The sequence below is a fragment of the Pocillopora damicornis genome, chromosome 9 (assembly GCF_964200805.1).
Source record: "Pocillopora damicornis chromosome 9, jaPocDami1.2, whole genome shotgun sequence".
NCBI classification, from domain to species: Eukaryota; Metazoa; Cnidaria; class Anthozoa; order Scleractinia; family Pocilloporidae; genus Pocillopora; species Pocillopora damicornis.
Genome location: NC_142678.1, coordinates 23,590,138 through 23,609,714, shown reverse-complemented (window position 1 = coordinate 23,609,714; position 19,577 = coordinate 23,590,138). Strand labels below are relative to the sequence as shown.

The following is a 19,577-nucleotide window of genomic DNA, read 5'->3' as shown; positions in this document are numbered from 1 at the left end:
TTTTCCTTTGCCCGTAGATCATTTCTGATACTGAAGCAGTTCCCTTGATGAAGACTCCATGTCGTCATTTCGAGTCGTTGGTCGTCACATTGTGTGGGCTGGTTCTTCTTGTTTGTAGCAAAAGTACTTGCGGATGATTGAAACACGTTTTCAGTGTACATTGTTGGTTGATTTTCCAAAGAAAAGCCATTCTCCTCCTTGATTTCACCCTCATCAAGCTACATCTTTTTTTTTTATTTTATTTTTTTAAGCTTATTCCTCTGAAACGGGAACCCTGCGGATTTTAGTTCTTAATTGTGCGGAACAAGATCCTTTCCTGCCACTGCTCCAGAACTATGGATCAATTTCATCTCTATGATCATGTTCTGGTATTTCTCCATTTAAATCTAAAATTAGCACGTATGTTTTTCAATCTGCTTTTAATTTAAGATATGGTTTTTTTCTATCCATCTGTCGTTTTTAGGCGCCCAGACCTTTTCGAATAGGCTCTGTATAAATGTGAATTATCATTAACATTATCAGCATTATTTAAGCCTTATGTTCATTATCATTTTTCGTTTTTGTTTATATCAATATCATTATAATCGTACGATTACACCGAGATTGACGGCCGTCGCACTGCCATTCAAAATTATTATCGACCACCCAGTCACAGTTGAGGATCAGGTATCTACGCAAGGAAAATAATTCTCCATCACAGAGAGACAGACAGGAAGTTACAGCTGGATTGAACTGATGCCGATAGTAGGAAAAGTTATTGTCAGAACAATAAAATATCGTATCGATTGTGATTTTATTGTTCCAATATTTTGATTTTGGCACAATGTGCAAATTGCGGCTGACGTCGATGCGAGAGCATTTCTGACCGCTTGGACTGCGGCAAGTCCATCACAAGGCATGCGTAATAATCTGCTCCAAAATGGCAGCCAAATTTTCGAGGTTTCACGAGAATCGTTCTTACGAGGTAGCTGACCTAAACTCTTTAAAGAGTCTAATTATTGCAGAACTCTTGAACCATTTAATTCTATGGAGGTCTGTTTGTTATGAGTTTCCTTTTCTGTGCCATTATAGAGTGCAGGTGCCGATCTATCTCATTTTGATGATGATGAACCAACTGTGGAAAAGGCGACCTTGGATGCACACATCACTGAGGTAATTAATAATGATTACTGAGCTCCATACGTTTACTAATAGTGACTATTAGTTACATTTTTAAGCGTGAAACAAAAGATCGAAATTAAAGCTTAGAACCTTTATTTTAAGTAAGCATAACTGTATCGGTGTATGCGAGTGCATTGGACAGATAACTTTTTTATTTGAAAAGACAATTTAGATTCAAGTGGTTGTTGGTTTCCCTGCTGAATTTTTCAGTGCGTAACATTTTCAGGAAAATATTGGATATCAGATGGCTTTGCGACTTGGTTGGATCAGTGGATCTGGACTTGGGAAGAAGAAACAAGGTAAAGAGGAGTTGTATCATAGTCAGTTGTGTACTTTGAATTAAAGTGCCCGTTTTAATTGTAGAGCTTAACTTTGAGTTTGGTAACGCTAGTGACTATTGATAGTTCTTTCAATACTTTTATCAAAATGCCAGCTAAAAACTGTCACAGTGTGACTTTGAGTCTTTTTTACCGTCACTAATAAACAACTTGAAAAATTCCTGCTTACATCTCGTTTCAGGTCGCACAGAACCAATACCTCTTGTCATGAAGGAGGATTCTTTATGTATCGGCCGTCTTACTCTTGAGGTGTGTATTCTCTCTCTGTTATCTCTAATTACCGATCTAACAAAGGAATTGATAATCACAGACCTTTCAAGTAAATCGCACATGCTTTCATCTCAGTTGAGTTCCTTTATTTAATAGTAACATAGTAATTTATAGAACTAGTATACCAAGGATTTAATTTGTTTTCAACTTTAAACAATGGACAAAATTTCACACTTGTTTAGTATGTATCTGTTATAACATAGGTAGAAATTAATTTCAGGTTGCAATGGTTTTAAGTGATTTTTGGTTTGATAATTTTTTCCCTTTATTCCAGGTACATTACATTATTTCTTAACAAAGGAAAATACAAGTTATCCTTTTAAACTGGAATCATATTTATAATCATTGTTTCCATTTATTTTTTTTTCTGTATATGAGATGATTACGCTATGTAATACTTATATATTTTGTATAAATTTCTATTGGTGAATCCTGTTAACTCTTTACAATTTAGGTGCATTGGCACAGGTTTTAAAAGTTCTTATGATTTCTTTATGATCATAATTCTACAGTGAAGTATCTAAGTATCAGTATGGACCTCAAGCCAATTAATACATTAGAAAATATTTGTGTTGGAAAAATCTGGTTTGTTTTATTTCCTGGTTAGTTTGAGCAAGCGGATGAAGCTACTCGCAACAGGAAAGTTTTGGAGATTGAGAAAGAAGATAATGAAGAACTGCAGCAAAAATATCAGGTTTAAGTTCCTCTTCGATTACCTAGGAATAACCATTTTTTGGATCTACAAAGAATAAACAATGAAGCGATAATATTGATAAAAAGTAGTTACCTGATAAATGCACTACCATTTTTATGTGTTGATTGATATACTGTTTAAAGTCAGTTAAAGGACATTGACAGAAAACTTTTGTTTGTTTCCACAGAATGAGCAAGAGAAGGAAAAAGCAATCGAGGAGAGCTTGAAAGATCTAAAAGAGATGTTCTATTGTGAACTTTGTGACAAACAGTATTTTAAATACAAGGAATATGATAACCATATCAACTCTTATGACCATGCACACCGCCAGGTTAAGTGACATCTTAATAACCCTAAGCTGAAAACATTGTTTTGTTTCATAGAGTATCTTCATGCCTTGATTTGACAAAAAACTTTTGACATAAACTCAGGATGATATTGATAAAGCAGTTTAATTATTTTCTGGTAGACTTTTGCTTTAGACTTTTAACAAATTAATCTTAAATGACTGTACAACCCACCCTTTGATGTATTATCCAGTACTGATTTCTTTTATGGCAATCTTTCCACAGCGACTCAGGGAACTTAGGCAAAGAGAGTCAACAAGAAATATTTGTAAGTTATATGGAATCTGCTTCAAATTTTTTTTCCTCCTTATTTCTTTTGTTACTCAAGAGGTTCACAGTTGATTTTCGTGGAAGTCATGTTGCCCAAAACCTAATTCATGTTTCCTGAAATAAAAAGTCAAGTTGCCCCATTTTTTTTATCTCTTGTTTTGTACTCATAGACGTTTTTTAAACTTGAGGAACTTTATCACTCAATGGTGTAGGTTGCCAACAACAACATGAAGACAAAGAAATTGATTATGTGGTCAGAACTACAATTTGTTTGAGTCATGACTCTAAAAGCGTTGTTGGAAACAAAATGCAGCATTGAACAGTCTATTTGGTAGTTTATGTTAATTAGGTCTATGTTGTGTGCTTTCTTTGTTTCTATGCTAGGTTTTCTTTTGTATTTTGGCTGTTATCTTCCATTTGTTCAGGTTTAGTTTGCATCTGCTGAAGTTTAGTTCAGGTTTATTTTCTTCTTTTAGGACAATGTGATGATACATTTGTTTCAATCTGTTTCCTCTGCTTCACTATATGTTTTGCATTGATTTGTTTATTCAATTAACAATTTAAGAGTGAAGATGTCTGTGAATACAAAGATTGTTCTTGTTAGTTTAGCACTTTCGTAATACTCTTCAGATCATAGGTTGAATTAAGTAAACCTTGTTTATGTTGGTTGTACGTGTTTGCTAAATGTTTGAATCAGGTTGCATTTACAATGACTTTTTACTATTGAAGGATTGGTAATGTAAGTAAATACACCAAAAGGTTGTTTTTATTAATCGCTACCTTCAGTGGTTTCTAAAAATATACCATTACATATACCATTTTGATGTTCTTACAAGTGATAAAAATTGGGGGAGATGACTTTGGGGGAGATGGGCGAGATGAATTTGCATGACTTGACCGGTTACCACTCAAGAAGGTGGTGTTTTATTGTTAGAAATTCCAAACAAGAGCTTTATTTGTGTAAATTTTTACAGCTCATGATATGAATTTTTCTTATTGTAGTTGCAAAGAAGAAAAAAGAACAGAAACAGATGGAAAAGGAACTGATGAGGCTCCACCTTATTTCTGGAAAGAACACTGAATCAAGGTTATTGTACATTGCATTGACTTAAGTAGCCCTCTTTTTCTCATTTTATTTTATTTGTCCTTTAACTCTTTATTATTTTATAAATCTGTCACTTAGGTAAGCTCTGTAATGGAGCAAATCAGGCTGAATGAATTAATACCTAGAGTGTTGTGAATTTTCTTGCTAATTTCAATAATTCTATTTGTTTTTGTTCATGTTTTTTGTAATTAGCAGTGGCAATGGAGGATTTAAGTCAGTGTTCAAGTCTTCATCTACTGGTCCAAACAGCACATCGGGTTTTAAGCCAATCTCAGAACATAAGAGCTTTCAAGCAGTCCCACCTCCAAAACCCTTTGAATTTGCACCTCCTCTTCCAACTGAGCCTGCTCCACCCCTCCCTGATGAACCAGTCCCTCCACCTCCACCACCACCTTTAGCACCATTAGATCAACAAGCTAAGAAGCCTTTTAGCTTCAAAATGGGTTCATCTTCTGAGGAGCAAGGTCAGCCCCAGAGACCTATTGGTATATCTACTGCAAAGCAGGGTCTTTCTTTCAGTCTTGGGAAAAAAAAATGTGCAAATGTTATACAGTTTGGCTTGAAATCTAAACCTACCAAGACTACTGCTGCTGCTGCATTTGCTGAATCAAGTAGTGAAGAAGAGGAAGAGGAAGACATAACAGAGGAAGAAACAAGAACATCATTTGAGAATGAGGAACTTTCTTCCACACCAACACAACAACAGGATACCCTTGAAAAAGTAATAGAGTATGCTGATACTTTGAGATTGAAGGAGGCTCTTAGGCCAAAACTGTTGATAAGGTTTGTGAAAGGGACAGAACAGGGTGGAGTGCTTCCTGGAACTTTACCAACTTCAGCTGATGAAGGAAACACTACATACGAGTCCCAGGAACTCCAGAGAAAATTCACTGAGAGGAAGGAGGTGAAAAGTCAAATTGAGAGAGTTAACACCAAAGATTCAGGAAACAGGGGAGACAACTTGAAGGATGGAAGAACTAGCAGTTATCAAAGAGATAGGATGAAAGATTACAAACATGGGAAGAATTCTAGTGATCAGAGAGAGGATTTAGAAAGGACACATAACCGAAGGGAGGAAAAGTATAGGTACAATCGATCAAAAGATTGTGATGAAAAGAGAGAGTATAGGAAACAAGAAAAGAATTCCAGGGATAGAGAAAGTAAGAATGATAAGTATGACCACAAGGAATTTCGAGACACAGAACACTCCAAATATGGAAGAAAAACATCAAATATGAAAGAGGAATGTAATGAAGGAAAAAGAAGATAAAGGGAAAATTTGGAAGCTACATAACTTGGCAAAATAAAGAACTATTGTAAATTGAATAGCAAGCAACAGCTGTATTACTCCAATTAACACTTGTTTCCAATAGCTATAATAATTACAATGATTCTTGAAGGACAAGATACATGTAAGTTTTCTTTGAAACTGGAAAAATATATCTAGTCTTGGTAGGTGATTTTTTCTGGATGTGTATGTTAGTGTCTAAATACTACTTCTTATCAAACAATTTTAAATAACCTTTGAGGCCCTCTCAATGAACACTCTTTCAAGTTGAAAGCTCTTCTTACAATTTTTAATTCAACATGACAAAATACCATTTCTTACCAATTTGTTATAAGAACTTTGTCTTCCTCTTCGAGGACTCAAGATTTTTACTTTTCCAAGGGTGCCAGAGATAGGGGTGTTAATTGTAGCATTTAATGTCTAAAATGATTAAAGCAGACAAGGGTTTTAATGAGCCCCAATAAAATTCATGAGTAGAACTACATTTAGAGAAAGATTGTGCTCTTAATTCTTTTAAATGAAGATTAGAAGAAGATCAGAAAAACAAAGGACAGCAACAACCCCACAAATCTGCTCTTTATATTCACTTTGCATTTTTATTTTCAATTATAGTTCAATACGTACAGCTAATGTGTACCAATTTAAAGGTGCCTTCCTGTAAAGAAATTGAATCAGAACACACTTCAAATGAAATACAGAGACACTTGGTATGATTGTGACAGCTATCAGAAATGAAATAACTCAATGTAAACAAGGAAAAACTGAACTATATCTTTAATGTTAGTTGTGTTATAAACCAAGCATGTTTGGGAGTAGGAAATGTCAGAGAATCACAAAGCCACATACCCATGAGTACTGCATACAGTTCCAGCTTTGTCAGGTCAACAAAATCTTTAGCCAGAACTATACTGGTATCAGCAATTATCTCATTTTCACTGTGTAATACTTTAATGGGTGACCATACTCCAATCAGTTCAATACCCCAAACCTTCTGACATCTACAGGAATATTAAGAAATTTCTTTGCACCTATCAGTGTCTATGAAAGTGGCTTCCATATTTGGATTATGGATAAGTCACTATTTGAGAGCATGAAGGAAATAAAGCAGCCCCTGATTTTTTTTTTTGTTGCACCACTTCCATTCCATTTGCAGCAAGAAGTAATATCATTGCACAAAAACATCACATGAACAGAAGCACCAACTTATTTCAGTCACAAAGTTTAGTGTTCAATACACATGTACACTGTATGCATAATTGGCATGACTGATAATTTGATCTCCTCAGGAAATTTTAGTATGTTATGGTAAACCACAGACTACAAAGTATGTTGAAGGGAATCTTCCCTCTATTCTACCAATCATCAGGAAATGAGAAGCCAAGCAAAATAATCAAAGCTTAAGTTGGCCAACATGAGGGCAAAAGGTTGTTAAAACAATTCTGAGAAAAGAACAAACAATAATCAAAGGGTCCCTGTTACAGACCCATAGGACTCACAGCTGTGATTTGACATGCCCTTTTACCCTCATTATCTCCAACATACAAACACCTACTTGGGTATCAGCTTTATAGAATTATAGTTTAGTGAACGATTCAGTTTACTGCATTACTAACAAATAATCACAATTGCTGTAAAATTTATTTTCGGTAACAGTATTGTTTCAAACAGTGTACCCTTCAAAGAGGTATTCAGCAACACTACCATGAAGACAGGGTTATATTGTTGAAATTAACTTGAGCAAATGTTTAGATGTGAAATGTGCAGAGGAATGTGGCTGTCATTGCAGTTACATTTGCTTATGAGCAGTGATGTCATTCATCCATTGTCTCCGGTATTTCATTACTATCTATTATCAGGGAGTGAATAATTCCATCTTTTTTCTTTCCAGAGCTAATGGCTTTGATATAACATGTGTGATTGGCCCAGGTAAAATGAGTTTCTGTTCCATCATCAACAAATTCACCCTGAAAATTGTAAGTGAATGAATCAACAAGAGGCAAATTTTGAGATCTGTTACAGAACAAGAAACAAAAGAAAACTTTCATTCATCTGAACAATGAAAGCAGTAATGCATGGCAAAGGCTGGAAGTAAATCACCTGGATACAAGCACATCATCAGTCAAATGAACATGGATTATAATTATAATTTTACTCACAGCTGTCTCCACCACCACTCCATTCACCCACACTTCCATGGTATCTTTCTCTGAAAAAGTAAGTAGAATTAAATCCACATTTGTTTAAAAACTAACCAAAATATTACAGTTAGGACACATTGTTTAAAGTGATACTTTCTTCTTCTTTTGATATTTTACAGACCTTGGCATATGAAACAAATAGCTTGACAAAGCTCTTTGAATTGAATTCCACTGACTCTGTTTCAATGTATGATGCATAAAGAAAGAGAGGGGCTGGGTATTAAACGAAAATGAAGCTCACTAAGGTGTATATATCTATATTTGTGCATATGTGATCATTTATTTATGTATTTAGACTTGTGGACATTTTGTAATTAATTGTAGTTGTTGGTAATTTACACCAAGGTAACCTGTTGTATCAACTGCACTGCAAACCGTTTCAAAGTTGTCGTCCTTCGTCGAAAAAAAAATCAGACAACTGATTCCTTTGATAGAAACACCTGCCCCGAAATAAGAACGAGCTTATGGAAATCTGAATGCGCAGGCTGTCAGTTACACTTGATCGTGATAAATCTCAAACCCATGGAAACTTCGTATTTAATCTATTGATTCTGTTCACACACAAATGATATCAGCTTTGAAATTATTTTTTTTATTCCCTGCTTAAAAGTTATTGAGAGAAATGCATGGAGTGGTAGACAGTGTTGTCAGTCATGTCACCATCACCCTTCCCATATTACTGACTGAAATACAAACACGATTGGCAGCGATGGAAATTACAGTCGACAAAAGCTGTAATAACAATTATACCGCCGCCCCTGGCTGATTTAAACTTATCCTTACCCAGCACCATTCGTGTTTCCACGCCGTCGAGAAGAAATGTCCAGACTTTAGCAGTTTTCTTGCGATTTTCCACGAACTTCTTAAGTGGTTTGCCGTCAATTTCAAGAGTGTATTCGTATTGAAAGCCACTCACTGCCTCTATATGGATAGTTGCTCTTTTTCCTCCGACATAGAAACTCTCTTTGCCCACAAGTCTAAACATCCAATTATTCCGTATAACTTCCACATTGTCGACCAAAATCACTCGCTTGCCGGTAGTAGTGCCATGTTCAAACTGAATTCTATGCTTCCCGTCGGACAGAGCTATGTCCCAAGTTGCAACAACATCCCTCTCGCTCATTTCGGCGGCCTGTAAAGTTTGACTACGCGGTCAGGAAAGCGATAACAGCTGAACAGGATCAGACAGAGATATAAATGTGGACACACTACAGTGAAGCTTCTGTGACTGGCGAGGCAAGATTCCAGATAGTATTACTATTTTGTTTTCATAAAGGTACTGTAAATTCCAGATTTTTAGAATTAGCCTCGTTCTCAGGATTCTTAGTGTCTCTGACAACGAGGCTTTTGTAGAGAGACCCAGGATGCATCTATGGTTTGTCAGCGGTCTCTTGTGAAAAAAGCCGCGAAATTGACTGTTTTCGTAAGGTTCTCATTTATAATTTCACTCTCTCTCCATTTTCCTCGTGGTCTGTAACTTGCGAAGTTGAATATGAATAATTCGTCTAGAGGAAAGGTAGCGATATCTTTTGCTATTTTTTGGGTTTTCGTTGTAGCCATGGGTGTGTGCCCGGCTCGTATGTCCACGTAACTTTCCTTCTTCACCGGCAATTTCTGTAATTGTTTTAGCTTCGAATTGTTCATTAAGAAACTCTTTACATTTATTGTAATTTAAACGTTGTACGTTGTGTTCTTTTTATTAATATTTCTTCTTGGCGAGTTCCAGCTTACTGATTTTCACGAAACCGTCAGAAAGGAGGTACGTTTTTGAGATGGTTCTTTGTGAGCATTTTCGTGCATTGCGCAGCAAAATTTACATCTCTGATTCTTTTTCGTTAGTCTTCTTTAATATTTTCGTTTCGTTTTCAGGCTGAAGATGCGGTGAAAAATTTCTTTCCGGACAGGGTGTTTGAACTTGATAAGCTTCTTAAGGTAAGATCAATTTGTACTTGTCCTAGCGAAGTATAAGTTCTAGGTCGTGATCTCTTGCTCAGATCCGAATTCGGAAGGTTCTGGGTCAAAATGTAAGTGTTTTTTTGTAGTGATCTTTAAGTATTTTTATCGTAACTGCTCATACCACAGGATACGAGTTGACTTATTTTATACAATAGACACTAGACAAAAAGAAAAAAATTCTTAGATCGATGTGCATTCTTCTCATGAAGCGTCTGAGCAAGAGAAGCCGTTTTCTTTCAGTATACCCATCCCTGGTACATCTATATATCTGCTTGTTTTAGAAAAAAAAAAAAGAAGAAGCTTAAAGAGTTTTTCGTAGGAAACAACTTAGAGCTGGTTTTTGAAAACTGACGAGTCAGTGTTGATAATTGGCGGTAAGGATCAAATACAGTTTGCCGAATGTGTTGAGTTACTTGAACTCTGCAAAAAATACGAGATCCACCTTGTTGGCCACAAGACAACAGAAATTAACAGGCTTCCACGAGAATAGTGTTTTGGATTGTAAGCACAGCTCACTTAAATCTCTCCTCCAATGTGCAGATTTACCTCCCTCCCATAATGATCACTCTCCACTCAATGCACAAAAGATCACTGATGTTGCAAACCAATTGATTACTTTCTACCGTCCTGCAGCCCCTCTTTTATCAGAAAACAATTTTTTTCAGTCCGACATGTTTGACAAGGATTCCATAGTCAGAGTACAAAAAGCTGTTAACATGCCAGTCTATAAAAATGATACCGTTACTGATGCAGAGGTGAGCTCATGTTAAGGTGACTTTATGTCATCACCAATTTTGACTTGAGTTGCTGTGTGAAATGTGAATTGTGCACTAAGTAGAATTTAGTTGGAAAACAATCAAAATTATTTGTCTATTACTGATCTAAATCTCTACTTTTAGGCAATATAGATTTGTGACTTCAATAGAACCAAAAGAATGTACTCCACCATCTATTTTCATCCATTTTTGGCTTCAAAGGTTTTTAGGGCGAAAACTATAAGCAATGGATGTTAATGGGCATTTTGACATAAACCAAACACTGTTATGTCTATTTAAGCTAAAATGCCAGGCAGCACATGGAATTTTATTCTGTGTGGCCCACAATGCCTTGAACTGGGATTTGTTTTTAGATGTTGTGGTGGTCAATGTTTGGTTTTATTCCTGTAGCCATGCAATAAAAAGAGAAAGGTGGCAGATGGTCATGATGCTCAAATTGTTAATCATTCTTTGTCATGTGAGTTTTCATTTCCTTGGTTTTAGTTTGAAGCTCTGGTCTTTCAACTTCCCTCTGGCAGAACATTCTGTACTGATCAATTGTTTTTGTTTGTTTATTCTTTCTCTTTTTCTTCTTGTTAGCTTTCATTACCCATATTCCTTGCAACAAGGTAAGAGTAGAATAAGAGAGATGGTAAGTTTTGAGCTCAATAAAGAAATAGATGTTTTTCTGTTTTGTCATGAGTGTGGGACAAAGAAAAAATTCTGAATCCCCATGAGGAATCAAACCTCAGACCTTCAGATCCTGCCCTCAGATGCTCTACCACTGAGCCACAGAGACTCTAGATGAGCAAGGTCTATTACAAAGTTGATATAACACTTGTCCTGTATACTGCTAAAATCAGCAATGTTGATAGGGTCATGTTTGTCTCTCTTATTCTAATTACAAATATGGCTTGTCACAGAGTAATGTGTGATAGAACACTTTCATCATCACCAACACATCTTGTAATAGATTTAAAAGAAACAAAATGGTAATGTTCTGAGTATTTCTTCTTGCGTAGGCAGTAACACATTGATGTTGTCACAATGGTTACTAAGAGATTATTGGTGTTTTGAAGATCTCTTCTGACTAACACCTCTTGATTATCCCTTCTTTTTTCCAGTATCTTTTGCAAGTAATTGAACTTCTGAAACCAAAAATCCAGACATTGATGGAAAAGTGTAATACTGTAAGTTTATAGCCATATGTTCTAAATGTTATGGTGGTAGTTCTCATATGGTTTTAAAGTTTTTGTGTCAGATATGGCTAATGTGAGTAAATTTGGGAGATTTCTTTGTTTGATTACAGTCCCTCAGGGTAAGTTGCATCCTCCAAAATTGTAATACTCTTCTGAGGATCTTATGCAAATATCTTTAGCCAAACAGGGGGGTAATCTTTAAAGACCACACTAGAGACCAAACAAAGTCAGTGTGTATATGTATGCACAAAGAAAAACAAGGTTGACTGAAACTTATAGTCACGCAATAACTTGTTTGTTAGCTAAATTCTGTATTATTTACTGTACAGTGTAGAACTGTTTCTATTTGTTTTTTTTTTTCTAAAGGTGAAGATGTGGATTCAGTTACTAATTCCAAGAATAGAGGATGGAAATAACTTTGGTGTTTCCATTCAGGTACTGCAGAGCTCAACCACATTAAGAAATAATGAACTGTGAATTATGGTCTAGGTATTAAATACATAGAGAAAGGATTAGTAACTTGCAGAAACTTGTTTGTGGTTCTCTGTAAATGTAAATGATAAATTTGACTTCCACACTTTCTTACCTGACTTTAAAATGTCTTTTTGAATCTCAATGGATACACTGAAGGAAGAAACTCTCAGTGAAGTGCAGAGAATTGAAGGAGAAGCAGCCACATTTCTGGACCAGATATCAAGGTGCTCACTCAATTGCTTTATTGGAAATAATAAATAATTCAAGCTTCAATTTGACAAGGGAGTAAGCAAATATTAAAATGAAGTAGTAATATTTAAATGAAGTAGTAATATTTAAATGATGTACTTTTTAAGAGGGATTTCTTAATTTGGATTACATTATTATATTTCTATATCATTAATGGTAATTCCATGTGTCTTTCAACAATTGTTTCAATGTGTTAATTAGGTAGAGAAGCAAAACCCCCAGAAACAAAAGATAGAAATGGTAAAATAATGTTATGACTTGCAGGTATTACATCACAAGAGGAAAACTTGTCTCCAAAATCATAAAGTACCCACAATTAGTAAGTTGTCGATAATTGTCCTGCAATTGTTTGATTCTGTGTCATTTCCACTTTGCCTTTTCCATATTGCTGAAGAGTATTTTCCCTAAGCAACTTGCTTTGAGCTTTATAACTCTGTGATATCTCTAATTAGATATCAATAAAAAGTAGAAACCATTATGTAAAGGTTGTTATGCTTGAAATCTTCCTTGTTGTTCTTATAAACTGTTGTATTAAACTTATTGCATTAAGAGTTTTGTTCAAGGTCTCTACTTAGCACATTTCACTACTTAAGTCATAGCTATTTTCTGTAAGCTCAAAACTTGCAGACTTTTACCAGTTGTTTGTCTGAGCTTGTCTGCCATTAGTTTTATTGTGCTTTTGCTACTAATTACTGTCAGTCAATTTAATTCTAGGTTCTGCACCTAATTTCAACGTTTTGCACTCAATTTCAACTTTCTGCATTGTTTGGGATTAATTGACCAGTTCTTTGCCTAGGAGCATGCTGAAATTTTTGCATGCATATTATTAGGTGTTATGGTAAATGAAACTTCTTGTGATTGCTCTTATTTCCTTATTAATTGTAACTATAGTTACCCATTCATTTGCTTTATTTTTGCTTATGTTTCAGGATGATTACAGACAGGCTGTGATTGAATTAGATGAGAAGGAATTTACCAGCCTACGTCTCTGTTGCTGTGAGCTGCGAAACCATTATGTAAGAACAATTTTGTTTTCAACTTAGAAATGTTTTCAAATGATCTTTTCCTTGATCAACAGTAAATAGTGAAAGGCATCAAATGTACTATGTTGTGAAATTTTGCTTACTGCATTAACTCTATCTCTGAAATTCACTTAACCTTCAGTGATTGACTAGCAGCTAGCAACAATGACAGCTCTTATGAACTCAATAGATATACTTGTTACACAAATGTTTCAATTGTTTAAAATTGAAGGTACTTATTATGTCTGTGCATTTGATTTCCTTCTACAGCTTTCTTTACATGACACCATTACAAAGAATCTTGACAAGATCAAGAAACCTCGCACAAATAATGCAGACTCCCTGTATTAAAAGTTTTTGTTATCACTGTTATTTCTATGGAACATTTCTTTAACCCACTGAAGATGATTGACTTTGTTGTCACCAATAAATATAGTAAACAGGAAGCTCCATCTCAAATACTGTTCTCCTTGGTGGTCAAATATATAATTGAAGATTTACATGTAACTTAATTTTAACCATTAGTGGCAATATGTAGAAACCTATTTACCAAACCAAAGAGGACCTCCTGCCATGTTCCTGGTTCCTACACAAATTTTAAAGTTAAAGTTGACACATGAATTTGTTTTCAGAATCTAATTTGTGAGTTTTTTTACAAGTATGAATGAGTCAAAGTATAAATCAGAGTATTAGCAAACATCTTAAAGTAACTTTAGTGGTGTGAGCCAGATTTTAAAACAAAGCATATAATGTGTACGTAACAGAAGTACTTCTGTGATGAAGTAATTAAAAAACTTTTAGTGTTATTTATTTTTGTATGCACCAAGTAAGGTCCAGATGTAGAGTATTAATTTTCTCCATTGGATAGAAACCCATGTATTTTTAGCTTTAACCTCATCTCCATTTACTAGTAAGTCCAGGTCTAAAAGCTGTGTCACTGCTATCACTGTTAACTTTAACTTGTCCACTGTTGTAATGTTGGAGTAGGGGCAACCATAGGCCAGCTGTGGTCATAAATGAGCAGGGTCACTTTTCAGATCATGACAGTGAAACAGTAACCCAGCTAACAGTAACCATTTTAGGCTGGCTTTGTTCAGTGTGGCATTTTGTGACCTTGTAAACCAAATGTCAAACTGACACTGTTGAATCTAGCCCTATTATCCGTTGAGGTTTATTCAATTTCAGAGTTGAAGGGTATTTATAGCAGATTATTATTCATAATGAGGATTTGTCAAGTTATGCCGAGTAAGACGTTCCTTCGGCAAGTACTCTCACCCAAACACCCCCCCCCCCAACCCCCTATCTGAGTTAATAGACCCCCTCCCTCAGGGGGACAGACTGACTCACTTTTTGACACCACGCAGTAGGCTAGTTTAGTTCAAGGTCTTCAAATCTTAAACATTAAACCTGTTCCCCAAACTTTTTTGGTGATATGCACAGAGTGTATGAATATTTCTTAGCAGCGCAGAACTCGGTCAAACTTGTAAAAAAAAACTGGGTAAGCTAGTCCACACTTACCGTTTCCCTCAATAGGCTATGGTTTGTATTAGTAGGCCAGGACTATTTGTGATGGATTGTTCATCAAGAAATATCCTAAAACCATTAGTTTCAGGTTCATAGTTGAGAACAAAAAAAGGGGCACTTAAATTATCTAGCTCAGTGGAACTTGCTGAAACAATAGCCCTGTTAGCAACTGAGGAAAAATGGATGTGATGAACATATGTAATTAGTTAATAAGCTTGCCTTTAGCTGGAGAAAGATACATACACAAAATTTTGGGTATTTGTTAGCTTTCCTTACTAATTGTTATAAATTGATGTGCACGAGCGAGAAATTATGCCCATGAGAGACAAACCTCTCCCAGCCCTGCAAAGGGAGCTCTATTTCCGGTAGGTACGTCATGTATGGGCCATTATTATGTCCTAATACATATTATGTCCTATACTTTACATACATGTAATGTACTTTACATACAATACCCTACACACACATACAAGGCTAAGCTAGATACAGCTATACAGGGCTATACACAGCTATACAGGGCTATACACAGCTATACAAAGCTATACACAGCTGTAAAGGGCAATACACAGCTGTACAGAGCTATACAGGGCTGTAAACAGCTATACAGTGCTATACACAGCTATACAGTGTTATACACAGCTATACAGGGCTATACACAGCTATACAGGGCTATATACAGCTATACAGGGCTATATACAGCTATACTGAGCTATACACAGCTATACAGGGTTATACACAGCTATACACGGCTATACAGAGCTATAAACAGCTATACTAGACTATACACAGCTATACAGGGTTATACAGAGCTATACACAGCTATACAGGGCTATACACAGCTATACAGGGCTATATACAGCTATACAGGGCTATATGCAGTTATATAGGGCTATACACAGCTATACAGGGCTATATACAGGGCTATATACAGCTATACTGAGCTATACACAGCTATACAGGGTTATACACAGCTATACATGGCTATACAGAGCTATAAACAGCTATACTAGGCTATACACAGCTATACAGGGTTATACAGAGCTATACACAGCTATACAGGGCTATGCACAGCTATACAGGGCTATATACAGCTATACAGGGCTATATGCAGCTATAGTACACAGAGACATAACAGTACAGTACAGAGACATAAACAGCTCTATAGAGCTATATACAGCTATACATAGATATACATAGCTATACAGAGCTGTACACAGATGTACAGGGCAATACACAGTTATATGGCTATACACAGCCATACAGGGCTATACACAGCTATACAGGGCTATACACAGCTATACAGGGCTATGCACAGTTATACAGGGCTATACACAGCTATACAGGGCTATACACTGCTCTACAGAGATATACACAGCTGTAAATAGCTATACACAGCTGTACAGGCCAATACACAGCTATACAGGGCTGTACACAGCTATAAAGGGCTATATGCAGCTATACAGAGATATACACAGTTGTACAGGGCTATACATAGCTATACAGGGCTATACACAGCTATGCGGGGCTAAACACTGCTGTACAGGGCAACACCTAGCTATGCAGGGCTATACAAAGCTATACACGGCTATACGCAGCTATACAGGGCTATACACAGCTATAGAGGGCTGTACACAGCTATACAGGGCTATACATAGCTCTACAGAGGTGTAAACACCTATACAGAGCTAAATACAGCTATACAGAGATATAAACAGTTATATGGGGCTATAAACAGCTATACAGGGCTATACAGGGCTATACAGGGCTCTACACAGTTATACACACCCATACAGGGCTATTCACAACTATACAGGGCTATACACAGCTATACACGGCCATACAGGGCTATACACAGCTATACAGGGCTATACACAGCTATACAGAGCTTTATACAGTTATACCGAGCTATACACAGCTATACAGGGCTATACACAGTTATACAGAGCTATATAGAGCTATACAGAGCTATACACAGTTATACAGAGCTATACACAGCTATACGTAGCCATACATAGTTATACAGAGATACACATATAAAAGTGACATGAAAAAACGAGTGGCTAAAGCACTATCTTGTGACCACACCTTTAAAACCCGCGAACACGTTGGTGTTACTCGAGAGAAAGATGGTAAATTTGTATGCCAATTTAAAAATGTCTTTCTTGGGTTAAATGAGAACGGAGAGGTTTTGGCCTGGCGATTCACCAAATCGACTGCGTATTCTGAGATTGACGATTTAATCGAAGAACTAAAAACAAGATTCCACAGAGAAGGAGTTCCCTTGGAAATGATGATAGTGGACGACTGTTGTCATGTAAGAAATCTTTACGAACGCATCTTTTCAGGAGTAAAAATTAAATTGGACTTGGACTTATAAAGCATGATGCTCTGCTGTGATTGGTTGTTTTTCAACAGCTCTGATTGGTGCATTTCGATCCTTGCTGTTCACTCAGTGATTTGCTCCCTCGGCGGTCCGTTGTCGCACGGCTCTCCTGTTGTTGTGTTTTTTGATCGTGGGCATCCACGCTTCTGGAATTTCTATTCCACTATCCCTGTTGATGTTGTTAGGGTGAAGTCTTATATGAATAGCCTCTTTGACCCTGCGCGTGTAGTAATAAGGGTCACGATCAATAAACTTTACTTCGTTCCAGAGTGGCTTGTGTCCGGTGTTGTGGGCATGTTCTGAAACGGCGGAGGTCTCGGTACGGGCGAGTCGAATGTCTCAATCTTGCTCCTTAATTCTTTCTTGCATAGGCCTTCCAGTCTCTCCAATGTACAATTGCCGCATTCACAGGGAATCCTGTAAACTACACCATCTTGTTTAGCCGGGTCGACAGCGTCTTCCGGTCGTACTAACTGAGATCTTAGCGTAGTCTCCGACTTATAAACAGCGCGTACGCCTTGTTGTTGTAGGCAGCGGCGAAGCTGTTCGGATAGACCTTTAACATAAGGTAAAACCGCAGTGGCTTTAAACTCGTTAGCGGGTTCTGCTATAACATTGAAAAGTACAGAGACTGGATTGAAGAGTACAGAGACTGGATGACAACTAGCGTTAATAGGTTAGAAGACGTTTACAAATTTAGCCAAGACGGATTTTCGCAAATGAAGTTGGTGGTTGATGCGCGAGAGCAACAGCTTAAGTCTTGAAAATCCAATTGTGATTGTTGCCGCTCTCCCTTCTACACCTACGGTACCATTCCTACAACACGAGTTCCTTACCACCACACCCATCTACATTTCATATGAATAGGTACCCAATAACTGTTCAATGACCCTAGGTTAACTAAGTAGTTGTAAATTCTGATAATGCTATATACCTCCTCATATATCGAGGTTTGAACCGAGAATTTTTCGAGATCCTCCCGATGTCTTGGCACCTTTATTAGGTTGAATTCTTGTACTAGTACTAAGTTGTAAATGCTCACGTTCATGAAATTGAGCCGGAAATCATTTAATGAAGAAAATTATGTTTTCTTCATTTGTGCTGAAACAAATTCTGTAAATCGAGGTTATTTCAGATATAAGTAATAACTATTTACCGAAGTGGAGGTGGCTAGAAGCAGATATTTAACGAGCCGCGAACGGCTTGGCAAATACTCATTAATAGCCACGACACGGAGGCGAATAGCTGTTTTTAGTACACACTAAATCAGTAAGATAATATAGCACAAAAAGATGATTTTAATCGATTTATTCCTACACGTGTGGGAGCGTGAAACTCGCGAGTTGCTCGGAGGTAAATAGCAAAGGATATTCGGAGTTTGAGTAGCTAATCAGAGCGCACCTTCAACGCTTTTCACTACTTTAGTATATACTAATGACCTTTAACTTGTCGAAACCTTATCGAAAACCATTGTATTAATTTTTGACAAAGAAAGAACAGGTTACATGCTACAAGAAGGCTTAACAAGTCAGTCTGAATTTGCTTCAATTTCTGCCATTTGAATTGACAACTTTTTTAACAACTTCATTTGGTTTATAACATAGTACTAACTACACCTCTAGCTTGTAGCACAAGCAAGTTTTAATTAGTGTCTACGTGCAGGGCCAGTCAATGTCAAAGAACGCTCTCTGGCAGTCAAAAAGTGTTTGTTTGACGAAAAGCTGGAAGGAGAGCGGAGTCGAAAAACTAGAGGAAGGAGCAATAGAACAAGAGTAATTCTAAAGTTTCACAATGCGATTGAAGTAGGAGGCCTGAAAGTGCTCGTTTCACAGATTGGTGTTTTTAAATTAAAGGAGCTGCTCAGCCTAGTACAGCCGTGAGAAATAAAGTTTGTGAAACTACAGACATCAAGGTGAATATGATTAAAGAAGCACTTATAAAAGAATACCAAGTCTTTCACTTCTCTGTCGTAGGTAAGAGGGAGTAAGTCCAGGGTAATAAGTCTATCTCTGTAGGACATCTCACCAATCCGGGTTTGTAAGATCCATCTGGTAGCGCGCCGCTGCACTCACTCGACTTGTCCCTTCAGGGAAACCTGAGCAGGCGACCAGACTTGAGTAGCGTAGCAGAGTTGTGACTTGACTAGCGATAAGTATAGCGCGCACCGGGTAGACACGTCAGTTAGTAATGGACATGTCCGCTTTAGGAGCCCACGGAGCTTGTTATCTCAAGTGGTGATGGTATATATATAAGAGTGCCAGACAACGTACCCGTAATTGTAACTTTTAGATCTTTTTCCACGGACACTCGCACAAGTTGTGTGTTTTTTTAGGGTGTATTCGTA

The 19,577-nt window shown here is 36.8% G+C and overlaps 3 protein-coding genes across 6 annotated transcripts; 2 read left to right on the top strand and 1 right to left on the bottom strand.

Moving 5' to 3' along the window:
• The first annotated feature begins 835 nt into the window (after positions 1 to 835).
• Positions 836 to 5,967, top strand: LOC113678297 (uncharacterized). 4 transcript variants are annotated; one of them, XM_027195178.2, is made up of 9 exons: positions 836 to 964; positions 1,072 to 1,152; positions 1,388 to 1,460; positions 1,681 to 1,748; positions 2,377 to 2,463; positions 2,651 to 2,794; positions 3,036 to 3,078; positions 4,083 to 4,167; positions 4,381 to 5,967. In XM_027195178.2, exons 1-9 carry the CDS (start codon positions 920 to 922, stop codon positions 5,453 to 5,455), a joined length of 1,701 nt encoding a protein of 566 aa, XP_027050979.2. In that variant the 5' UTR covers positions 836 to 919; the 3' UTR covers positions 5,456 to 5,967. The 4 variants fall into 4 exon arrangements, with proteins under 4 accessions (XP_027050979.2, XP_027050978.2, XP_089039046.1 ...); XM_027195177.2 differs by having other exon boundaries at positions 840 to 964; positions 4,378 to 5,967; XM_089182920.1 differs by having other exon boundaries at positions 902 to 964; positions 1,372 to 1,460.
• A 77-nt stretch (positions 5,968 to 6,044) lies between these two features.
• LOC113678299 (fas apoptotic inhibitory molecule 1) lies at positions 6,045 to 9,043 on the bottom strand. Its single transcript, XM_027195180.2, has 3 exons — positions 8,455 to 9,043; positions 7,630 to 7,679; positions 6,045 to 7,437 (listed from the first exon to the last, which is right to left on the bottom strand). Exons 1-3 carry the CDS (start codon positions 8,792 to 8,794, stop codon positions 7,285 to 7,287), a joined length of 543 nt encoding a protein of 180 aa, XP_027050981.1. The 5' UTR covers positions 8,795 to 9,043; the 3' UTR covers positions 6,045 to 7,284.
• Positions 9,044 to 9,054: 11 nt separating this feature from the next.
• LOC113678380 (proteasome activator complex subunit 3) lies at positions 9,055 to 14,132 on the top strand. Its single transcript, XM_027195261.2, has 12 exons — positions 9,055 to 9,187; positions 9,398 to 9,430; positions 9,541 to 9,603; positions 10,293 to 10,382; positions 10,794 to 10,860; positions 10,983 to 11,011; positions 11,507 to 11,572; positions 11,948 to 12,016; positions 12,212 to 12,279; positions 12,569 to 12,623; positions 13,234 to 13,320; positions 13,597 to 14,132. Exons 1-12 carry the CDS (start codon positions 9,164 to 9,166, stop codon positions 13,675 to 13,677), a joined length of 732 nt encoding a protein of 243 aa, XP_027051062.1. The 5' UTR covers positions 9,055 to 9,163; the 3' UTR covers positions 13,678 to 14,132.
• Positions 14,133 to 19,577: the final 5,445 nt, after the last annotated feature.